This window comes from Dreissena polymorpha, chromosome 5 (assembly GCF_020536995.1).
Source record: "Dreissena polymorpha isolate Duluth1 chromosome 5, UMN_Dpol_1.0, whole genome shotgun sequence".
Classification (NCBI taxonomy): Eukaryota; Metazoa; Mollusca; class Bivalvia; order Myida; family Dreissenidae; genus Dreissena; species Dreissena polymorpha.
The window spans coordinates 4,801,867-4,827,248 of NC_068359.1; the positions used below are offsets into that span (position 1 = coordinate 4,801,867).

The window sequence follows — 25,382 nt, forward strand, 5'->3', positions numbered from 1 at the left end:
CAAGATACGAATATTATTGTATATTTTGAATATGCATATGGTGTCAAAAATCAAAAGTTTTGTACATGGAACTTTCATTATGAATTTATATTCTTGGTGAGATAGTCATTTGATATTAGAAAAAATATTCCTTTAATATGATGGTGACTGCAAATTTTCTTCATATTAAGTTCTCATTACCATTTTCATCATACTTTCTATGCTTTCAGAACTTCCAAAAGGCATGTTGTTTTTATTTTGTCTTAGTTATTTCTATGAAATAATAAAAAGTGCACACAAAACTCGACCCGTGCGCTATGACACACTATTTATAAAGTTGAATGGCGTGTGTTAATTTCAAACTTGCGATTGATTTTCAAAAATGAATTGCGTGTTAAATTATGCAATAGCGAACATCTTCAGTGCCTTCAGCGCTTTGATTATTGTTGGAATTGAATCTTTTGATTTTTGAGGACAATAAATTATTATTATTAAAGCAATGTGACAAACAAGCAGGGTTTTGATGGTTATTATGTTTACATTTATTATTAAATGAGACCAGAAAATATATATTCATACGTCTAGCTTATTTCTGTATTAAAGCATTAAAACTAAGAGCCGATAATATATAGATTTATTAGAGAGTTAATTTTCTTCCCACCACTGAAATTTTGTATATAATATTTAACTGCATATCGCTTTTGGTACTATTACCGAAAATGCGCGCTCTCAGTAAATCTAGAGATCCGAAATTAAGATGCAAATGTGTCTTGGTTGTTCTTGCATTTCTTGTCCACCTATATTGCTAGCTGAAGTTTATACAATTTATCAAGACATTGAGGGGTATGCAAATAAGTCAATGTTATTGACTCTAATTATCTAATATATCCAATATTAATTATCCTATTGCTCAATAAACATAATGAATAAATTACGAAAAAAAACACTAAATTACAGTCTAAATTAAGAATAAATATAGCATGTTCAATTAGTAAAAAAATGTAATAAGTAACATTAACATAGAATGTTATTCCATCAATACCGGTTCTCAATATCCTTAAAAATATTGCTCAAAACTCGATTTTTCTATATAGCATCTGGCATTTTTACCTCTGGCATTTTTACCTATGGCATTTTTACCATTTTACCTATGACATTTTTACCCCTGGCATTTTTACCTCTGGCATTTTTACTTATGGCTTTTTTACCTCTGGCATTTTTACCGCACACCGCGTAAATAACTGAATGTGGTGTGCGCGCATCGTGTACAGTTGATGTCCTGTTACAAATTGTAGCCACAAATAAATACATGTATATGCCCATGATATTTTTGTGTCCAGTGTTTGTCTTAACAAAAACCGCGCGAAAATAGGCGTGGGTATATTTATTTATACACAAAAACTGCATAGCACAGACAACATTGTAAAAGCTTTGTAGTGAATTTCCATTTGAGTATTGGGGTATCTCGCAAGTGATTTTGACATTTTCCTGAATAAAATAAAAGTCAAAAATGCTGTATCATTTTCATATTTTAGTTTGTTTAATATTGCAACAATTGTTGTACTGTATCTGATTGCACACAAAGTGCCGTGAAAAGTTCATATTCTTTTACAACGACCAATTAACGGCTTCATCTTTATTTAGATTTTATGCAACATGTTTAAGTCATTTTCTGGAAATTGGGAGAAAGTAAAAGCGATTTTTTGAAAATAAACCAACGTTTTTTTTCATTTAATTTGTCATAATTATTTATATTTTGTTTTGTCTGTGTATGTTTGTTTGGTTGATATTTGTTTTTAGCAAATCTTATGAAAATAAAAATCGTAATGCTAAATGTTTAAAGCAATTCCCGTTTCCGAGATCATATACGAGAATTACTTTGATATGTTTACTGACATATACAATCATTGTTTTGACAGACGACACATGCTTATCTAAAGTTTGTGTTTTAGTAATACACAGGATATTGGATTATTGGTGCTTGATTGAACTATAAAACAAAGACGCAGTCGGCGGTTTTCAGAAGGCCTTTTGTACTGACCAACATAATAATTAATACATGTAGTGCACGTGCTTATCTAACATTTAGGGATAAAACACACGGGAGATTAGACACTTTGTGCTTGTTTGGGCCATAAAACGCAAACTGGGTGGCTATTTTCAGCAGCACATGTGTCGAGAAACTAACAAGTTCGGGTAATAAAGCACTGAGATTATGATCTGAAAACTGCATGGAGTCTGAAATGAAACAAAATGCCGACAAATCAAAAGATTAACCGCCTAATGTTTCAGTATAAAATTCGATATTTTAGCGGTTCTCACTGCATTTCCTATTGCATTCGCATAAGCTTGTAATACTTGTTATATCCTCGTATTATTTGCACAGATTTATTCTGTTACCATGGCTGATTACTGAGATCAGTTATTTGACAGTGACTCTGACGAGTCTGAGTTTTCTGGTTTCTCAGAGTTTGACTCTGATATTGAAGTCGGTGATTTGTCCGATGATGACATTATTCCCGATGCTGAGGCTGCAGATGATAATTGGACAGATGACTTCAGTCCATTGAGAGTGCGTCTACACAAAATATATGACCTCAAACAAGAAATGTGTTTGTCAGAAACACTATGTCCTCTTCTGCGCCGCTTTGACTTTTTTTTTACCTTTGACCTTGAAGGATGACCTTGACCTTCCACCACTCAAAATGTGCAGCTCCATGAGGTACACATGCATGCCAAATATGAAGTTGCTATCTTCAATATTGCAAAAGTTATGGCAAATGTTAAAGTTTTACCAAACCAACAGACCAACAGACAGGGCAAAAACAATATGTCCCCACTATATTGTTGGGGGACATAAAAAATTATAACGTAAATCTATTGCGGATTTCAAAATGCCCAAATCATTTTTTTTACATTAGTGACTGCTACCACAACATAATATCTATGCCCTAAATAAATTTCCATAATTAAATGAAAATGCAGTGAGACCCCACCTTAAAATATTGAATTTTATACTGAAACATTAGGCGGTTAATCTTTTGATTTGTCGGCATTTTCATTTCATTGGTTCACATTAAATTTTTGTTTTTAGCAAATCTTATGAAAATAAATATCGTAATGCTAAATGTTTAAAACAATTCCCGTTTCCGAGATCATAAATGAGAATAACTTCGATTTGTTTACTGACATATACAATCATTGTTTTGACAGACGACAAGTGCTTATCTAAAGTTTGTGTTTTTGTAATACACAGGATATTGGATTATTGGTGCTTGATTGAGCAATAAAACAAAGACGCAGTCGGCGGTTTTCAGAAGGCATTTTGTACTGCTACTGTTTTATTTAATGGCAGACTAATTGAGACGGCGGTATTCTCGGTGAACATGCGTATATCACCTGATACAATGCGTAAATTTATATTTAGATGCAACATGTACTGATGTCCATTTCTGAAAATCGGGACGAAGTTAAAGTAATCATTTCTAAATATAAACGAACATATGGTTTTATTAAAATTGTCAACATTATTTATATTTGTTTTCTATGTGTATACACTGCAACTCCAATATATCATGGTCCGTTATATCGCGTTGTCCAATATATCGCCAATCGGCTATGGCTCCCAAAAATCTGACGAGCATAATCCCCAAATAAAATGTTTTATTCTGAGAATTTGATAAATTAAAATCCGTTTCAAGCTAGTATTTTTCCCTTTTTTCACCAACTTTAATCCAACATTCATAATCCAGTTTTGACCAGATTGTTTGCATACATTGTACATCACTTTAACACCTGTGTACTTCGATAAACAATAGCCCCTCTTGTCAAACATCACAGGTCATTTCGGGTGTTACCATTCTGTATTGAATTTGCTTTGAACTGCCGAAACGCACCAGTGCACACATGAAGGTGATCACAATTATAACTGTAAATGTCACAAGTCAATACTGACCTATCTCAACAATCTGTGTGCGTTAGATACAGTGTAAACTACTTGCTTTTAATTTAGAGGTAAAGATCCCTCAGTTTGTCAAAACGCGCTACTATTATAACCCATGCTTTCCATGCTTTTCATGAGAATGAATGACGTCATTTTGTACATGGGTCTAATTTGTGCATGCTTTCTTGAACAATACAACTCGGCAATGTTTTTCGGATAACAAATTTAATTATATGCATTTGAAAATACTCACAAGGAATAGTGTTTTGTGTATTACCAATGAATAACATATGGATATAACACATAATTGAATAAGGTAGGTAGATAGCGTGTTTTGAGATTGCATAACGATGCTTATGCATACATATACATGCATACATAACCTTACAATTTATATCGCGCGCCGGATATATCACGGTTGCGATCTTTGGACCCCTTCAACCACGATATATTGGAGTTGCAGTGTAGTTGTTTGGTTCTCATATGTATTTTCGCAAATCTTATGATAATCAATATTTTGTTTTCTATTTTTTAAAGCAAGTCTCGTTTCCAAGATCATGTTCGGGATTAAACTGTGTAAGGTTCATTGATATGGTTATAATGACCTACAAAATCATTATGTATGAAGTTCCGTATGCAGAGAAGCTGACGAAAGGAAGAAAACATATCAACTTATTATTTTTATCTGTTTCTAATAATCGTTTATTTAAAATTATTTAACATTTGTTATAGTATAAAATCAATACTTGTATACGTTTTTCTCGGCGAACCGCTGCGTGTAAAGACGCTGCGTGATGCCGCGGATTTATCACGCCGCGGATCGATGCCGAGACAGGAACAGACGCGGCGTAACTCCGCGAATTATCGCAGAGTGCCTCGGCATGATGCAGAGGGAATACTCGTTGTGGATGCGGAGAAACTTCGAAAACAAAAGAATGTGTCCGCTGCATGGCCGCGGATTTTGTTGGTTTTGCGTGAGCTGTACTGTAGTTCATGCTAAGTTCAACATTTGTGGCATAATACCTTCATAAAATAATTTAAATACTTACTTTTACATAAAGAGTTGACACATTAATGTGTGCCAAGTTATTTAGAAATCCTTCAATGGAATGTATTCTACCAGGTATTTTAAAATCCTCCATGTTCCATGGTCCAGATTAAGACCACACACCCTTACTTTAACAATATAGTTTGCATTTGACCTCAAAATTTGACCTTGATCTAGATTGTTACAACACTGCTCTTACACAGCTTGACACAAGGTCTCTTATAGGTAAATATTTGCACCAAGTTATTATAACATGCTTCAATGCAGGTAAATTAATAGAGTTGAGAAAACTTATTTTCACAAAAGGGTGCTGTATTTTGACCTTGACATTTAAGGTAACCATGTGGATGCGGTGCAAGACACACCATCTCATGTAGGCAAACATTTAAAAATTGTGCAACATTATTTCACAAGCGCTGTTCCAAGACAGGGATCTCACAATATTTTTCATTTTGGTAGTATATTGTACTTTTTCTGTCAGTCATCTTCAGATATAATGACTGCAAAGGCATGTTTTAAGGTTAATATCTGTAACAGTAACTGAGTTTTATGAAAACTTAACCCTTATTTATAGATTGCATCAAGATAATCGTTTTGAAAAAGTTGAGTCCAACTTAATGCAGCAATAACCTCCCCTAGATCATTACAGCACTTTAGACTTGCAATAAGCATACTTAAGAATTTAATAGGGAACAGGTGTATCCCAGTTTAGAATCAGTTTTTCTACTTAGCTGTTATAATAACCGAGGTTTTAACCTTAAATGACCTTTCTCAACAGCCTATAAAATGTTGGGGAAATTTCCCACAACTAATTGGCCCACAACTTCCCTACAACCAAATTTTGAATCGGCTGATTCGAGAGAAATCATAAAGGATAAATCCGGACTAAGCTCCGCATGTTCATACGAAACATAGACACAAACTTTGTCCCTGTAAAAGTTATGCATTAAAGTTCATCACATAGAAGTTAAGGGTCAGTTCTCGTTTAGTAAATCGTCATGAGAAGACAGAATGGATTATCAATAAACACCTGATGTAGATGATTCAGTATTGCTCTCAAGATATAGAATTAATTTAAGGGAAAGAAATGGATTGTGAGAAAAACTTACCAAAATAGATTGGGGTCATGATAATAGATAAAAAAAGGAATCATTTATTTATCAGTGTGTGACATTGGTGTTCAGCTTGTCTGGAAATCTTCCAGTCAGCCAGAATATGCAACCAAAATTTTCCAATCACGGTGCTATAAATAACACAGTCTGACTTAAATTTTCTGTTTAAAAGGACCATGGTTAGATGTTCCATTTACAAGAAAAAATTACATTTTCAAAGAAACATGTCATGCAAAAATAGGTGTCTGTGTGTTACATGCCATGTGCAACCAGATCAGCTTAGGCTGGGCTTGAGCTACGCTGGCCGACAACATTATACACATTTTCTGAGAATATAGTGGAAGAACTGAAACCTCTGGCATAAATGAGACAACTCTTTCTCAGCGTGGATGTGGAAGTTATCAGGTTTTCGTCTCTTACCAATCTGGCTTGCAAAACGTGGTATTAACCTTAGTTGTTCGTAAGCAAACACCAAAAATCAGTTTTCACATTAAAATAATTAAAATTTCACCTTAATGCATGAAACAAAATGATAGCAAACTATTTTAGAAGCTCTAAAACTTATTCGACTTTTACAATCAAATCTAAACAAAATAAATTTTCAACTAACTGCAATTTAAAAGCGAAAGTAGATTAACATGTTATACAGACTTATAATACGGACCATGGACCATACTGCCCAGACGGCCCAGATTTGCGGACCATACAGACCACATGTATTAAAGTCATGTAGATAATTCTAATACAGTGACCTCGCGTTTATCCGGACACGTCCGTTCCGGCAGAATTTTCTGGATTAACGAATCTTTGGGATTATTGAACCAGTGGCGTTTCAAGAGTTCATTATTTAACTTATGACATAACCTTATGTTAATGTAAATTTACATACTTATTTCGCATCAAGAATGATATTTTCTTGTTACGCAGACATTTATTTAGTTTAAAAAATCAAATGTTGTTAAACAATGTAAACACAAAAAGGCCTAACCAAATTTTATTCTGGATTACCTGCCCCTGACACTTTGTATTGGTACTAAAGTATTAGTACGACGAGAACCAGAGTAAACCGAATTTTAGTACATGTACATGTACACATATGACTTAAAGCTTTGTGAATGTTACAATCACACAGTTAAGCGTTGATAGCTTAGTACTGAATCAATATTTCGTTGCTGTATACACTTTCCATGAGGACTGCGTGTATCTCGTGTGATACTGCCGCAGTGAAAAGACGTTGCCATGGTTGGAACCCGAGCTGTAAGCTGGTGGCATCACAGAGTTACAAATCAAGGGTGTTGAAGGCAAATGAAAATAAAAATATAAAACTGTGATACTGTTTTAATATCTTTATTTATAACCCGTCTCATACAACAGAATGTTGAAAATGATTAAAATAGCGTCACGTAACGTTCGATGCGTTTTAAATGGATTACTTAAATAATCCTAGCACAACTTTTCACGCACGATGATGGTCCGATTGTAATCAGCGTCTAAATTGGTTGCGTGTTCAGCTAATTAAAGACATTAAAGAAAATCATTGTGTCATTTAAGATGCATTGTGTAATGCCGACATAAATTTTAGTTTTAAAGTCAGAGTCGAATCATGTTTAGTCATGCCTATTAGCTAACACGCCTCACTGATCGCGCTTTTGTTTAAACGACGGGTTGGCCATTGAGCCTAAAACAACAATACTTTACGCCTCGGCGATTGCGCTTTTGTTTATACGGCGGGTGGGCAATTAAGACCCAATGTTGGGAAGCATCTGGATTAAAGAGACATAATTACAGCTAAATACACAGATCGGTGTTGCAAAATCTACGTCCGGATCCGGAGAGCGAGATTCCGGACTTAACGGGGCAAAATATTGCATAATAAATCCGTTTCCCTTACCTTTCATCCGCATCGCGAGATTTCCAGAATATTGAGATCCGGATAAACGCAGGGTCACTGTACACAAACTACTACAATACTGTGCATACTATGATACTATGCATCTGTTAAAAATAATCAAAGTACTGGCAGTACTGGTGTGACGTTGATTTTGAAGAGGATGGATATAAAACATCAATTTAAGGTTATCTATATCACCACAATTGTGTATGTTGATACGAACATTTGGGTACAATAAAAAATTTGGGTACGAAAATATTGGGTACGAAAAAAAATTTGGTACGAAAAAAAATTGCGTACGAAACATTTTTGGTATGAAAAAAACTTTAGGGGTACAGGGAAGTAGTACCCGTGGGTAACTTGACCCATTGAGCGAAACTGGGAGGCGGGTCACATTCTTGTTCATTAAGTATGTAGTGTTTTATCCAGGCTGTTTTAGCGTGGCGCAGCGCCACGCCGCTTTTTTGAAGCGCCTCGCTGCCCCTTTCAAAGCAAATCAGCGCCACGGTGCCCTTTTCAAAGGCCACCGCCTTGTTTTTCGCCGTGCGCGACCTTATTGATAACATCTTAATTGCCTCTTAACCAAGCTTCTAAGCCGAATATTATCAGCGAAGATTCGCGCGGTTGTGAATTCGTCATGCGTGAATAACCATGTGTCAATATCAATCGATAATTTCAGTGTCTTTGTAACACTAATCGGTCCGGATACAATCGTGCACAGTTACTTAGGAGACTTGATGAAAACCTCGATGCTATTCACGTGGAAATTGTGCATTTCATGCATAATTCAGTTATATCAAAACATTTATTTTTACGCGTAATTAAATTAAAAAAAACACCAGTTGTATCTGTAAAATATTGTTTTGATTTCTATTTAATGCAAAACAGTTTTAAGTTAATAAAAATTAAGGGCTTGCACTAAGCGGCGTACGGCCGTATATTACGCCCGATAATTGTTTCCATACGCCGATTACAAAACCCCATGACGTCCACTGTACTTCCTGAAAATTGGCCATACGCCGAAAATAGCAACCCGTGACATATTAAAGCTGTCGATTAAAATAACGCTCCGCCTCCTATCAAATACAATTGGCGCAGGCTCATATTAAAGCTGTCGATTAAAATAACGCACCGCCTCCTATTCAATACAATTGGTGCAGGCTCACAGTAGATGTGTGTTGATGAATTGTAGCAGACGACAATCTAAACACGTTTGCTGTTTTATGGTTAGGCAGACCGCGCTTAATTGGAGCACGTGCTTGTTTATTGTCACGATGTTTTGATTACAATAACGTGTGAATGTCTGCAAAGAAGTTGATACCCCGTCTTGGACCCTGTTTGGCCAAAAGTTGTTAATTGTTGTAACAGTAGTAGGCCTGCACCATTGGTTCAATTAAGAACATTATGACCCGTTTTTAACTTGTCAAAATATGTTAATTGGCAAACACAGATATGAATTTTACAAAAATATTGAACTTGTACCACTTATCATTCGTGTTTAGAATGTCGCAACGTACGCTTTCCGATTTTGGCATTCCACTTTCGACGAAACGTAAATTAGAAATTGATGCAAATTGCTTTGTAAGCAAAACAAGTTTATATCGGAGACCAATTAACGTGTATTGAATTAATTGACAATGAACAAAAGACAGTATGGCGCCGTTCCTAGTTACACTTTTTGCAAAATAAAATGTACACAATACAACACGTGGTCATGAAAGTTCAAAGTGAAAACAATACCTGTTCACAATTTTATGCGGCAACACTTTAATTTTAGTACATGCATATTTCACCATGTCATTTAATCTTGTTTTTTGTTACTACTTGAAAATATAAAACACATAATAAAATATACATTCTGGATTTTGTTGGTTTAATTATTCAACAATAAATCTCAAAACTACATACAATGTTTGTGTGTAACAAAGCTTGTTATTAAGTCGCTATACAGATATATTTGTGCCCTTTTTATGGATGTCGCCCGCTAAAGTGCCCTTTTTTTAAATTTTGCACCACGCCCCTTTTCCTTCCTGTATAAAACACTAAAGTATGGCAATACCTTCATGATGATTCTCGAAAGTTGGTATGAGCACATAGCCGGACCATGTGAGCTCAATCGTATGAGCACTTGACTATCCGAGTTTGCCCACGAACATTTGGATTAACTAATAGCAAAATGACCTTATACATGTATATGCTGAAATCTAACAATCGAACGAAATATCAAACATGGTATATACACTTAGGTGGTTGTGTAATTTCTGTTAGAATATCGTATTCAATATGTAAATTTTAAATGATTTTGCCCGCACTTGAGTTTGTTGCATTGTTTGTGTCAATAAGCGTCTAGGCTGCACCCAGTGTGTGTATTTGTGTTTTTCCAAGGTAATGAGTTACCTCCGCCCTGAGGCTGCATAATGTTGGGACCCGGAGTGTGTCCAGCACTCCTACCTAATAAGATTAGATTGACGACAGTTGGGACGAATTTATAATGAAAGCTGCAATTTCCAGCTATTTGTTAAATACTTTGTAATTTTTTATATGGTCAAATGCTGCGGGGGGGGGGGGGGGGGGGATGAGATTATCCGGAAAAAACACCTGTCCGGTATGGTGTCCACAAAACAGACAAAATATAACATTGCGCTGGGAGCGGGAATCGCGAACCGGTGTCCTAAAGGTGAAAAAGCGAATGTCCTTACCACTGCGCTAGCGGGGCGGACAATTACGCAAAGAAATGTTGTTTTATCTATATATATCATAGCAGTGCAGCGTTTACAATTTGCAGGTTCGAAATTGTTCGCATTCTTTTGTTTTGTGATCACGTAAAAAGTTAATTTTACATGTTTCTATTCGCAATTTATTTACTTAATCGAGAACAAATATCAAACAAAATAGAGAAAATATATAATTGTTTCATTGGTCCATAAAAATAAAATATATGTAAAATTACTAATTTGAAATTAACGTTCTGATACACTTATTGAATCTGTTTCCCCAGGATATGCTGTTCTATTAATATTTACCTTTATCAACACGAACGACAACTCTGCTAGGAGAATGTTATCAACGAAAATCAACGAGCAATCTCCTATGCAGTGGCAAATGCCAAGGGAAGTAACTGAAAAATCGAGTTATCTCAATCGGACTGGCTCGGTCTTTTTCATAGGTTGCCATTGTGAAGAATTTTTTTACTGGTTATCAAACCTTAGACCTGTTCCAGCATCGTCAAAAAAGGGACAAAATTGTCACAAAACCAGGTTTAAAAAAAAAATATATTTATAACTAGAGCTTTGTCACAGACATGACGTATACCCCCACATGCTGCATTGACACAGAATATTTTGCATGATGTCTTCACAAAACAAGAGAAGCTAATGGCCATTTTGACCTTTGAACTCTTGAATTCTTTTGCATGACACGCCATCCAATGACTGAACAAATTTAATTAACTGAGTCATTTTAAAATCTCACAATGAATGACATAGTTATGGCCTGGACAAGATCTTTTTTGGCCATTTTTGACCTTTGAGCTCACAGTGTGACCTTGACGTTGCAGATATTCTTACGCATGACACACCATCCAATGATGGTGAACAAATGTGCCAAATGATTTTAAAATCTCATAATAAACGACATAGTTATGGCCCGGACAAGCTCATTGATGGCCATTTTTTACCTTTGAACTCGAAGTGCCAAATGATTAAAGTCTCATAATAAATGAAAAAGTTATGGCCCGAACAAGCTCATTCTGCCCGCCCGCCCGCCGACATTCACAAATCTAATAACCAGTTTTTTCCTTCGGAAAACCTGGTTAACAAAACGGGTAATGGAACATTGTGTACATGATTTTTAAATAAAGTTATTCTTATTCTCAGATTTAAAAGTCATTTGAATTTTGTCATCTATTATTCATTTAAGCAGTAGGCATCACACAAACATGCACTTTCATGGATAAAATGTTGTTGTTTTTATTGTACATTATTAATACTTATTAAATTTAATACATGCCGCATTCCTGTACGAAATGTTCCGCCCGGAATCGGCACGGAATCGCAAACCAAAGTCCGGGCGTAAAAAATATTTCCGGGCGTATTTTTCTATATATGATTTTAAGAAGAGGGGCGGATTCCGGGCGGATTCCGGGCGTAATCCGGGCGGAAAACAGGGGCGAAATATGTAAATGAGGTGGGACGGAATTTTAAATTACGGGCGGAAAGCAGTTTATGGGCGGAATTCAGATTACAGGCGGAATGTTAAAATTACGGGCGTAACTTAGATTACGGGCGTAATTTAGATACTGGGCGGAAATCGGATTACATACATATTGTAAATATACCCATATACCCATATAAGGACAGGCCATTTGAAAAAACAAAAGGCGATCGCAAAAGCTCAACATGAGCACTTTTTGCTCAGGTTAGCTAAGAACTAGTCAAAATTATGACAAGATACATTTAACATAGTATCTTTATATTCATTTTAAGATAATACATTTTAAAAACATGGATCACCATTTTATACTTCTGCAAATGCGGAACAAATGCTGAAAATTCCCGCATTTTTTCCGCAGTCACAAAAAATGTGGAACTTATGCGGAAAATGTACGCATTTTCGTTCCGCATTTTGATGATTCTTCTAAGATACAATGTAGCTTTTAAAGACAAACAACAAAAATATTCAATATATATACATAAAAAATAATTTGATAGACATGCACTTTTTAAAAAACAAACTGTTCTTATACACGGCCAAAATAAAAAAGTTCACTCTTTCACATTGAATGCGTTTTTTAAACTGCTTTCTTGAATAGGATTTCCTCTCTATCACAGTATTGTTCAGGTCCACGATTCTCCCCCATCCTATGTCATAATCTGAAATGCAATTTGATATTTAGTACAACTACAGTTCACCTATTGCAAATACTGTTAACAACTTATGTAGAATTAATTGCTTTTTCAAACTTTTTATCTAATCCAGGGCCCCAGCTAGGATTTGAAAAAGACTGGGTCCAAATTTGGCAACTAGTACACTTTTGAAAGTGCTTGGATATTTATCCCTGTGGAATATTTTCAAATAACCTGTGCTATATATGCGCATATTATTTAATATTACATGCATTTTCATTTTAAAATATTTTTTTTTATTGATAAAACTAGTTTCACTGTTAAAATAAAATTAGTTTATTGAAAATTCATTGAATATTCTGTAAAATAATGTGATCAGAACCAATTAAAAACATGTTGGGGGTCAAAGGGGGCAGGTTTGGATCTTAGTCCGGCAAGGTACTGAGACACTCTGTTATTGACAGGCCTAGCCCTGAGGATTACTAATCGTATAATTCGAATTAATCTTTATTTTGAACTATTTCAAACTAATAAAACAATAACTTGTATAGAAAAATTGTGATTTACCTATCATCAAATCCATCTTTCCTTTGTCAAGGACCGCTTTGTGCTCATCATCCAGGCGCACACACAGAGCAAAAATTTCATTTTTTCACATGTTTTTTTCAACACTGTGCTTTCTTGCAAACAAATTCTTCAATTTGTGATGTGGCTTTTGAGGTCCGAGAAGGGAAAATTTGTTATGCCACCAGCAACCTTTCTCCCTAATCCTATGACATAATCTGAAAATGAAATGTTAATTTAAGTACTTACTATATATTTTAAAGAAATTTGTGTATTTCATTTTAGTTTCAAACTGTGTTGTTTTTCCTTCAGATGCCCGTCTACTTTTCATTCATCCTTTTACATTTCCCACTGGGACAGTACACAAATACAATTACAATTATATCAGTTAATAATCTAAATAATAGAAGAATGAAGGAAAAATACAAACCTTTTATGCTGTTCTGCAGTATTCCAAAAACACAAAAATTTGGTGAGACAAAATCACAGTTAAACCTGAGCCAATTTGAACCTCTTTTGCAACAAACTTATTGTTCATTTCCACATTATGTGGTGTATTAAATACAAATTGTTTTTGACACAGTACTCCCTGCAAGACATTTTTTCACTACAGTTTAGTCCTCATTTTGCTTAAGCATTATACTGACAATTTAGTTCAGAGTCAGTAATTTGCTTAACCGCTCTTTTCAAACAGCAACTTCTACCACTCACTTCCTGTACCACTGACCAATCCACTGAAGCCTGATAAGCCCAGATGGTTTATAAACATGTACAGATGTGACTCAGGGTATTGAATGGGCAGCACAATACCTGAGATCAACTCAGCTGGTTGTCAGTGTTTATCTGAGATTAAATTAACATTGGTATGTTTATGGTCTTTTCAGACTGGAGAAATCTTAACTACTATAAAAAAATAAAAAAATATAGAGTAACATGCAGAGAAACTGCATTCATATTGATGATATTAAACTAGACTGTTGTGTGTTTAATGTTAAAGGAAACCTTAAAATGATGAAAACAATACCAAGTCTTGTTCTTTATTAAACTTTACAGTCATTATTGTCATTATGAAATAATTATTAAAAGCAAAATTTTCAATAAGAAGAAGAATTAAAGGAGTGAATTAAAAAAATAAGTGCAAATAGATTTTTAATGCATGGTCATCCCTCAGACTTAGAATTATTGTAAAAGTATTGTAAAAGAAACTGTAAAAGTCAGCAATAGATAAAATATATTTAATTAAAATGTGTTATTGTTATCTCCTAACATTTTTTTTTACCAGCAATATTGCCAATACTAATGCAAAATCTAAGAGTATAATTCATGATCACAAGTTCACAAGTCTGTCTCCTGTTCAGCTTCTCACAAATAATTTTGTATAAAAATACTACAAAATATGTTTTAGAATCTGAACATGAAAATCATAAATTAGATCAAAGCTTTATGCTGAATTAATTTTACTGTGACTGAAATAGTTGTGTCTATAATGAATGTTCATTGATTGTACAAATGTATAAATAAAATTAAATATTTTTATTTAAGTTATCAGTTACTGGTAATATTTTGTTCAGTACTTTGGTTTAAATTAAATTTATTAAGTTAAGCTTCATAGAAATTTGCTAAGTCCAATATTACTCTCTGTAAAAACTACTAAGTTCAAAATTCCATCATGTGGCTTCAAAAATATTTTATAAGTATAAAATTCTGCCCCACGAAAGAAACAAAGTGCAAAATTCCGTCCACAAATCTCCATCATACAAATTCTAAGTATAAAAATACGCCCGGATTTGTTTTACGCCCGGAAAAAACAGTTGAATTACGCCCAGAAATAATTTTAGTTCCGGGCGTAAAACTCATTCCGCCAGTTGTACGGGCGTAATTCCAACATTACGTGCCAATTCCGCCCCAATTACGCCCGGAATCCGCCCCATTATTTCGTACGGGTGGTGAAAAGGGTAATACAAATTTCTTACATCACTTAAATATTTTACAAAAAATACACATGTCTTTCTATCTTAGCAAATAAATGCAAACAATACATGTTGTATCAATGTATGTTTAAACAAGTTGTTTTTATTCCTATTAAATAAAGTTAAGCAGTCAAACGTATATTTTAAAATTTCAATAGGAATATAACACTCCCATTATTGACTCTGATGGTTGCATCTCGGATGCGCCCTATTAATGACACCTTCTTATTGATGTTATCTATTGATTAACATTGCTGTACCAATTAAAGGTAAATTATACGTCGGTTTATGTTTGCATATCGGGTACACCCTATTTATACGACAAATATTGATTGATGTTTATAATTACACTAATTAATAATATACACTAATAAAATGAGCACGTCTTTAATTACTAATCAAAGGTAAAGTGTTACAATTGTTATTATTGACAACAATATAAATATCAGGTATGGACATGGTCTTGCCATATTCGAAAAAATGCCTGAGCTTTCTTGTTTATTTTGCTTAAGAAGAATTTACTCCACCTCAACCCAGTCAACAGAGTTTGAGGTAAGATAAATCCCATATGCTAAATCATACACATAAATCATTCCATAAAAATGAATTGTACATTGTAATACCATACATTTGTCATTTTTTTACAGATGGTAATGGGTAATGTATAATTATTAATTTCTTTTTCAGATCAATAACACAGGTGGTTAGCGTGTGGCTATGATATTAATGAGTGAAAACATCATTTTGAATGATAAATAATCATATTATAACGAAATATTAACTTTTCTGGAAAAAAAAAATTCACTACCAAATATATATATAACCAGGTATGCAACTCAAAATCACCCCAAAACAGGGTGCATCGCTTTGAACAGCCATATCTTCATCAATTGTGCGATCACGATCTCGGTCTTATTCAACGCAGAAATGAATTTCCTTTCTGGAAATGTATATGTCTTGCAATATTTTTACAAATGCTGGGTCAACTTTTAAGAAATAACACGATACACAACTCGCGTGACCCAGTTGACAATGATCATGCAGTCTTTAAGACTGAAATCTTCACGGAGTAAAGGGTATCTTCCCTACAAAGTTCATGTACCTCGATACCATAATTCAATAAAACGTATGAAAAAATATTATTACCGTTCTTGTCGTTACATTAGGCATCAAGACTAACTGTCCAGCGCCGTTTGAAACCTTTGTTTACATGCATTTCAACTAACTGACATTTTAAACACACGAGTGATTTCATTGGTCCAATGCGGAGGTGTGTCTTGACAACTGGAGATTTCATTCATAAAGACTGCATGATCATTGTCAACTGGGTCATGCGAGTTGTGTATCGTGTTATTTCTTAAAAGTTGACTCAGCATCAAAGAAAAATTGATGAGCGGTCTGCACCCGCTAGGCGACGCAATTGTTACTTCATGCCTTCATTAAGTATGAAGATGTAATACAACAGCTGCCACTGCGCTTCGTACTCATGACTGGGAGGAAACGAAGGGATTACAAAAGGTATCTAAAAAAGTGTAGCTAACTGATAATTTTGTCAACTTTGAGGCTGGTCTCGGAACATTGTGCAAGAAGTCTATACGGATCCTAAAATCTAGGGATGTGCCTTCCACTTTGGCCACTCATTGTGGCGAAAGTGCCAGGCAATAGGTCTCAGGATAGCCTAGGAGATTAGGGATCGAGTGTGCAAGATGCTGTGGAAGACCTTCGCGCCCCCTCTTCTGCCACCAGCCCACATCCGTCCGACTTTTAAGAAAATTAGAGGAAAAAGCCAAAGCAACCTAGTAGTCTTTTTTTGCTATGTAAAAAAAAAGTTGATGAGCAACCGCTTATGGCCAGTCAAAAACTGGTCTGCGTACAGCAGATTAGTTCGAACAATGACATTGAGGGGTGGCACAACCGCCTTAACCGCAAGGCAAAAACAGGTAATCTGTAGTTCTACTTACTTATCAGCCTGCTCTTTGAAGAAGCGAACGAGGTGCAGATGCAAAGTCAGCTCATAAAAGAAAAAAGTTCAAGCGTCATCAGAATAAGCAAGTCCGTGCCATCCAAGGGGTTTGTGGGCAGCTTGAGACCCGGCCTACGGGAAGAGAGAGATATGTACAAGTGGGTTGTTGAATGAGTGTTGTAGATTGTATGGACCTGTGTGAATGGGTGAGTGAAAAGGTATGTTGTTTTTTTTGCTTGTATGTAATAAATATGTTTGTTCATTCATTTGTTTGTACATGTATATAGATCACTCAAAATTGTTATAAATGTATTTTCTTTTATTGATATTTGTTCATAAAGGAATTTACAAATTTATCCATATTTGTGTCATTAAACAATGAAATAATAGAACAGTTACTGTTTATTACAATGTCATTTTTATTAATAATTATTAATACATGATCCGTATGGTCCACACATGTTCAAATTGAAACATTAATGTATGTTGTCATTAATGTAATTAAAGCAACTTAAATATTTTATTAAATTTATTAATACAATATTGAAGAAAGTGGTATACACGAAACAAATATTAATTTAAACATGGTCCGCTAATCTGGGTGATATGGTCCGCTACTATGGTCAACACATGTTCAAATTTAAACAAGTATGTTGTTATTAATGTCATTACAGCAACTTAAATATTTTATTTAATGTATTAATACAATATACAATGACGTGGAACACGAAACTAAAATTAATTCAGACATAGTCCCTATGGTTTGCTAATCTGGGTTGTATTGTCTGGGCCTTATGGTCCATGGTCCGTATGGTCCATATTTACCTTATTTGAAAATTGTTATCCATTTCTGTTATGAATTCATAACCGCATGTACATTGTTGTTTTAAACAAACATGGCGGACTTAGTTGACAGTTGTTTACTGGAAGTTTGAATTAATTTTATTTAGCTAAAATGAGCTAAGAAAATATAAAAAAAAAAATAAAAAGTTGCATAAAAGTGTCAAGTCTTTGATTATTAAGAGCATAAAGGATGTCAAATTTGGAATTATTTTTAAAAAATTCCAGCAAATGGAGGACATTATTATGAACTACAACATTTGGCAGATATATCCGGTCACCGCATGAGCCGGGTTAAGAATTGCTTGAACAGATATATCTGGTCGCCGCATGAGTCGGATTAAGAATTGCTTGAACGGATATATCCGGTCGCCGCATGAACCAGGTTAAGAATTGCTTGAACGGATATATCTGGTTGCTGCATGCTTCACAAAGTAATGCTCAAATCTAAATGTTAAAAACTATTTTCCTTTAAATCATGCCTTCGTACGTAAGTTGTGACTGTATCCTTTGACCTATTTTCCTAGCCTAACCACGACCTCCAGAGTGGTCGTCAGACACTCTAACCGCGTCCCTTAAGAGCTAGCCCAACAGGAAGGCTGATGGAAGTGACCTTAAATCACTGCACTCCTCCCCCTCTTAACGTTTCAAGGCCCAAGACAGTTTTATACTACAAGTGTCAACTGCTACACAAGCCGCTCCTTGAAATCATTACACAGATAGGAAGTCAGACAATTTAAGCACGTCCTTAAAGAGCTAGCCCAACAGCAAGACTGTTGGAAGTAAAACTTAAATCACTACATATCTCACAAAACTCTGTCTCATCATGCGCAACCCTTTCACTTATTATTTAAATGCTGGAAAAAGTAAGGCTCCAGGCAACATGTAAAGGACAGATTTCCTAAATTTCATGTTAAAAGACATGTTGACCTAAAAATAAATAGGCAAATTAATTTACTCCCAAGAAAATTTCATACCAGTATGCCTGATCATAGGTAAAAGAGTTTCCTTAGAGCTCATGCAGAATTGAAATGGCCTAAGTACTGACCAACAATCTAACTGACTGACAGACAGGTGTGAACAATATACCTCGACTTTTTCATAGAGGCATAATAAATAATTAGCTGAGAAGCTAATGACTTCATTTATTCAGATGATATATGTTTATATGAATAACATGAATAACCTTGCAGCTTAACAATATTTCATAATTTGTTTAGTTTTTTCAGAGTGGAAAAATCAATGGTCGTGAAATAAAGATTGTGGAATTTGCTGTACAGGATCCCTCCAGCCAAAGTGAGGCAGATTTAAAGAAGCAAATGTTACAAACAGAGAAAATGTTGCATCCAGGATTTCATGCACTTTGTTTTGTAATAGATCCAAATAAGATCGCAGATGTGAAAGACCAGTTCATACAAGTTATGGAATACTTTGGAGATGATGTAAATGATTATGCTTTTGTAATCATGACTTTTTCAAAAAATGAAGATGAATATGAAAAGCACTTTTATTCCAAAATACAGGCTGAACATCCAGTTGCATCTGTACTCAAGTTTTGTAAAGGTAAGGAGCTGTACATGGACAATAAGGCCTTGCCCGAAGAAAAGAAAGAAATGATAGAAGACATGTTCACTTTCATTGACAGCGAAAATGCCAAAAAGCTTACTCCTTACTTCAGTTCAAGGTTTAAACAACTAACTGAAATGTCTGAAGCTGCGATTTCTGCTGAAGCTACAAAAGCTGCCGAAACCATACAAAAAATTAAGCACAAAGAAAGAAAAAAAAGAGACTTTGAAAAGACAATCACTGAACAAAAAATTAAAGCGTCTGAAGCTAATCAGAAAATTCAACAGTTGGAATATGAAATTCGCTTAAAAGACCTTGAAAAGAAAAACCTTGAAGAAATAGCCGCTGAAGCTGAACGCCGAGAAGAAAATCGAAAGGAGCGTGAGGAAAAAAAAAAAGAGAAACGTCAAAGGGAGCAGGTGAAGCTAGAGGAGAAAAATGAAAGGGAGCGTAAAGAAAAAGAAGAGAAAAAAAAAGAGAAACGTCAAAGGGAGCAGGTAAAGCTAGAAGAGAAAAATGAAAGGGAGCGTAAAGAACAAGAGCAAAAATTTAGCAAAAAGATGCTCAAAAGTAAGCTTGAACTACAAGAAATGTTGTATAAAATGCAGCAAGAAGAAAAAGAAAAGAACAGGGAGCTTGAACTACAAGAAAAGTTGTATAAAATGCAGCAAGAAGAAAGAGAAAGGAACATGAGGGAGCTTGAAAATTATAAACAAAAACTTGAAAATGAAAAGAAATGTGAAATCCAGTAAAAATTTGTATAAAATCTACAATGAATATAAAAATAAACACTACATGAATATATATAGTTGCTAAATTATCAGGCGTCAGTGAATTGGCAAAAAACATGCTTGTTTTTGTTGTCCGAGCTTAACATGGTCATCTGCTTCTTCCCTCTGAAACAGACTTCAAGTTTACAGCAAATGATAATTAATATTATGAATCTGAACTTGGTTATCTCTCAGTTTCTGATTATAAAGCAATTACTTTGTGATATCGTAGTAAGACATATACAGATTCAGTTTAAATTAAGTATTTAGTTCAATACGCTTAATATAATCAAGTAGTGATCATGTATACTGGTTGAGGACCAATTGCAAAAGAGGACCAATAATCAAACAAGAGATGTGTTTGTCAGAAACACAATGCCCCCTATTACGCCGCTTTGAAGCCATATATTTTACCTTTGACCTTGAAGGATGACCTTGACCATGACCTTTCACCACTCAAAATGTGCAGCTCCATGATATACACATGCATGCAAAATATCAAGTTGCTATCTTCAATATTGCAAAAGTTATCGCAAAACTTTAACCAAGGTTAAAGTTTTGGGACAGAATGACAGAATGACAGACAGACAGACAAAAACAATATGCCCCGATCATTCAATCCAGGAGCATAAAAACCTTTGTTAATTCAATCTTGGCAATTCAGCATTGCGATTTTTGGTTACCAAGGCGAAAGTGCACAAGTTCAACATGAGGAAGCCATGCTGGGCCAGTATTTCTTTGTTATTAATGAAACCGATAATGCATGAATTACTGCATAATTTTCTGTAATTTCCATGTCAAATATTGTTTCTAATTAAATTGACTGTTTTAATATGGAAAAAAAATTAATCTGCAGTCCAGAAGATCTAAAACATTTGCAAGATTAACAAGAGATGTGTTTGTCAGAAACACAATGCCCCCTAATGCCCCGCTTTTTTTTACACATGCATGCCAAATATCAAGTTGCTATGTTCAATATTTCAAAAATTATTGCAAAACTTTACTGTAAGGTTTAAGTTTTGGGACAGAATGACAGAATTACAGACAGACAGACCAAAAAAAATATGCCCCCGATTATTTGATCTGGGGGCATAAAAAGTTATGAATTTTTTTGTTTTTTTAATTTTTGACCTTTGACCTTGAAGGATGACCTTGACCTTTCACCACTCAAAATGTGCAGCTCCACGAGATACACATGCATGCCAAATATGAAGTTGCTGTGTTCAATATGAAAAAGTTATGAAAAAAAAATAAAATTGACCTTCGACCTTGAAGGTTGACCTTGACCTTTCACCACTCGAAATGTGCAGCTCCACGAGAAGTAAGTAAGTGATTGAATGGAGAAATAAATAATAAAAAAATTAATTTTTGACATTTGACCTTGAAGGATGACCTTAACCTTTCACCACTCAAAATGTGCAGCTCCACGAGATACACATGCATGCCAAATATGAAGTTGCTGTGTTCAATATTAAAAAAGTTATGATAAAACTTTAACGGAGGTTAAAGTTTTAGGGAAAAAAAATACAATGATATTTGACCTTTGACCTTGAAGGATGACCTTGACCTTGACTTTTCACCACTCAAAATGAGAAGCTGTATGAGATACACATGCATGGTAAATATCAAGTTGGTATGTTCAATATTGCAAAAGTTATCAAACTTTAACCAAGGTTAAAGTTTTGGACATTCAGACAGACAGACAGGACAAAACAATATACCCCTGATCTATCGATCCCGGGGCATAACAATTTATATTATCTTGGCTATTGCACATTAACATCTCACCTCCTGTTATTGGTCCTCCATTTCGCTATTATGGCATAATCTATTACCTCCGTTAATAAAATGATTTTTTTATTTGCAGTTTTACACTATTATATAGATGTATGTTATATTTTCCTTTGGAAATTGGTCGGACACTTATACTTATAATGGATATAAATTACATAAATTATAAATTCAACATAATTATTTTCAATTTGACAAAACAGAAGTTAACACAAATCATTAAGTATTTTACAATCGTTAAATGGGTGTTAAATGGATTGTAAAATACTTAATGATTTGTGTTAAAACTTTGAAAAAACTTTTTTTTTTTTAAAGAAGCTCTTTAAAATCTTTGATATATGCAATAATGTAAGTGCTTATTGGATACGTGTACTTTTATTTACGTGTCATGTATTTACCCTGAGGGGACCATTGTGTCGTATCTAGTTTAACTAGCCTGCATGATTTTGTGCTGTGCATGATAGGAAGCACTATCTTTTGCATAAACATTCATTCCACTAAACATTTGCAAAGCCTCATTAACGTTGTTACAGGCATATTAGTTTGAACTTGAGGGAACAATCGGTGAGGAAACTGCGCCTTGTTAGCGGTACCTTACGGTACTTACTCTGGCTAATACCTAAGGCCAGTTAAAAAATGAACACATGTTTCAATCATCATTTTTTTGTACAACTGATATTCCTCTTGCCAAAACTGAATGTTCAACTTTATGTTTTCAAACAGATACATTTAACATCTCATGTCAAATTATCATTTTGACAACTGGGCGGAAACTTAATATATCAGGACATGAAAATAGCAGTAAAGGCTGTCGAGCTACTAAAGTGGTTGGTACACTAGCTTCTCACTTAGGCAACCCGGGTTCAATCCCCATTCCCGGAAGCATTTGAGTTTGGTTGATGGTAACAACACAAGGCCAAAATTGAAAATCTTTCAGTAACAAACAAAAAGCTGGAAATCGCAATTATATTCAAATGATCATCCAACTTGTGTGAGTCTATTAAGTTAACTATAAAAGTGTGCTGGGAGACAAACCAGGCCCTCATGTAATGCAGCCTCAATAGTTGTTTAAATAAATTGTGAGAACTGCTGTCCTTGTTCCTCTTCAGGCATGATATTTCATTTTACTGTATTATTGTTTGTAAAGTTAAAAATAACATTTTACTATACTTTAATGATTACATTTCTATTTGGCAATTATACTAAGTTAATTCTGTTTATTGCCTGATATATTTATTTGTAAATTAAATTTAAAGAAATAGTTGAAAATGTTACATTATCACTGTTCATTAATGTATTTTTTTTGAAAATTTGTTTATGTTATTAAAGTTTGTTTTTATATTAATTTATGTTATGGCAAATACATGTAAACTAAACATTAGTTTTACAACATGTAAATCTAAAATATTAATTATATGAAAAAAGTTATGTTATTATTCTATTTTAGCAAAACAATCTAGTGTCTGTTATTATTGTATCTGATATAAATGTTGTTCAATTAGTATTATAAAATATTATTTTGATTAGGTAACCTTTCACAGCAAAGGGAGTTATTCATTTGAATATGTTTTCATGATTTTTTTTGTATTTGTTATATCAAAAGAAAACAGAAATGTAGCTGCTCTAACTGTCACAACTGCTGTCTTTGTACCTTTTCAGTGTACCACACTGTTATCATGCAAACGCTTATATGTTTATTAGTTATAATTGAATAATACAGTATTATTATACCCCCACAAACAAAGTTTAGGGGGGTATATAGGAGTGAGCTTGTTGGTCGGTCTGTCTGTCTGTCTGTCTGTCGGTCCGCATAAAGTGTCCAATCTCTAATTTAAGTTGCTTTAATCCGATATTCACCAAACTTGGTCAGATGTTGTATCTAGATGATGTCTAGGTCAAGCTCGAATATGGGTCATGCCGGGTCAAAAACTAGATCAAAGGGTCACTTAGTGCTTTTTAAACATTTAGCATGGTGTCCGCTCTCTAATTCAAGTAGTTTTCATCCGAGCTTCACCAATCTTGGTCAGAAGTTGTATCTGGATGATGTCTAGGCCAAGTTTGAATATGGGTAATGCAGCTGGGCCAAAAACTAGGACATGGGGTCACTTTGTACCTTTTTTAACATTCAGCATGATGTCCGCTCTCTTATTCAAGTAGTTTTCATCCAATCTTCACCAAACTTGGTCAGAAGTTTTATCTAGATGATCTTAACGGCTGAGTTCGAGCCAGGGCCATGCCAGTTAAAAAACTAGGTCATGGGTTCAGTTAGTACATTTTACACATTCAGCATGGTGTCCGATCTCTGATTCAAGTAGTTTTCATCCGATCTTCTCCACACTTGGTCAGAAGTTGTATCTAGATGATGTGTAGGTCAAGTTTGAACATAAGTTTGAACATGGGCAATGCTGGGTCAAAAACAAGGTCACAGGGTCACTTAGTGCGTTTTAAATATTGAGCATTGTGTCCGCTGTTTTTTGTGAAGACAACATGCAAATTATTCTGTGTCAATGCAGCATGTGGGGGTATTCGTCATGTCTGTGACAAAACTCTAGTTTACCATGCAAGGACCCCTTATTTACTGTTATTAATGTATGTCTACCAACCAGTAAACCAGGATTTGAATATTAGGCATACAGTAGCATTAGATAATGCTGCATTCAAGAAAAGCTGATGTCGCAGAAAAAAACACCTATGTATTGATTAATTAACCAATTTGATTACCTGTAAGTCTAAAAATTAAGTCAATGTCACCATAAATGAGGTCAGGTGAGTGTGTTGAGTGTTCAATGGAGGTATCAAAGCTTTTAGTAAGTGTATTGATGTAAAGGGGGCGTCAAGTTGGGTTAACCTTAAATTAGGTCAGGAGATATAGGTTTGTTGATGAGTTAACATCCATGAAAATATCAAAAGTTTATAGCAAGTAGTATTAATGTTAAGACAAAAGTCATTTTGGGTTAACCAAGAATTTTGGGTTTTCTTATTTAGTAGTCCAAAAGAAGATAAATGTCAAGATCCTAATTAGGCATGTTGATAGTGTTCAAAGACGGCACACATGCAAGTATTAAAGCTTTGAGGAAGCATTATTTATGTTTTAAGAAAAA

The 25,382-nt window shown here is 34.5% G+C and overlaps 1 protein-coding gene across 1 annotated transcript in view; it reads left to right on the plus strand.

The window, feature by feature from the left end:
• The window catches only part of LOC127881306 (GTPase IMAP family member 8-like), an 80,850-nt gene extending 60,378 nt beyond the window's left edge, over positions 1-20,472 (plus strand). The window contains exon 8 of the mRNA XM_052429059.1: positions 19,384-20,472. Coding sequence (XP_052285019.1) covers positions 19,384-20,472 — 1,089 coding nt within the window. The remainder of the gene's footprint in view (positions 1-19,383) is intronic.
• Positions 20,473-25,382: the final 4,910 nt, after the last annotated feature.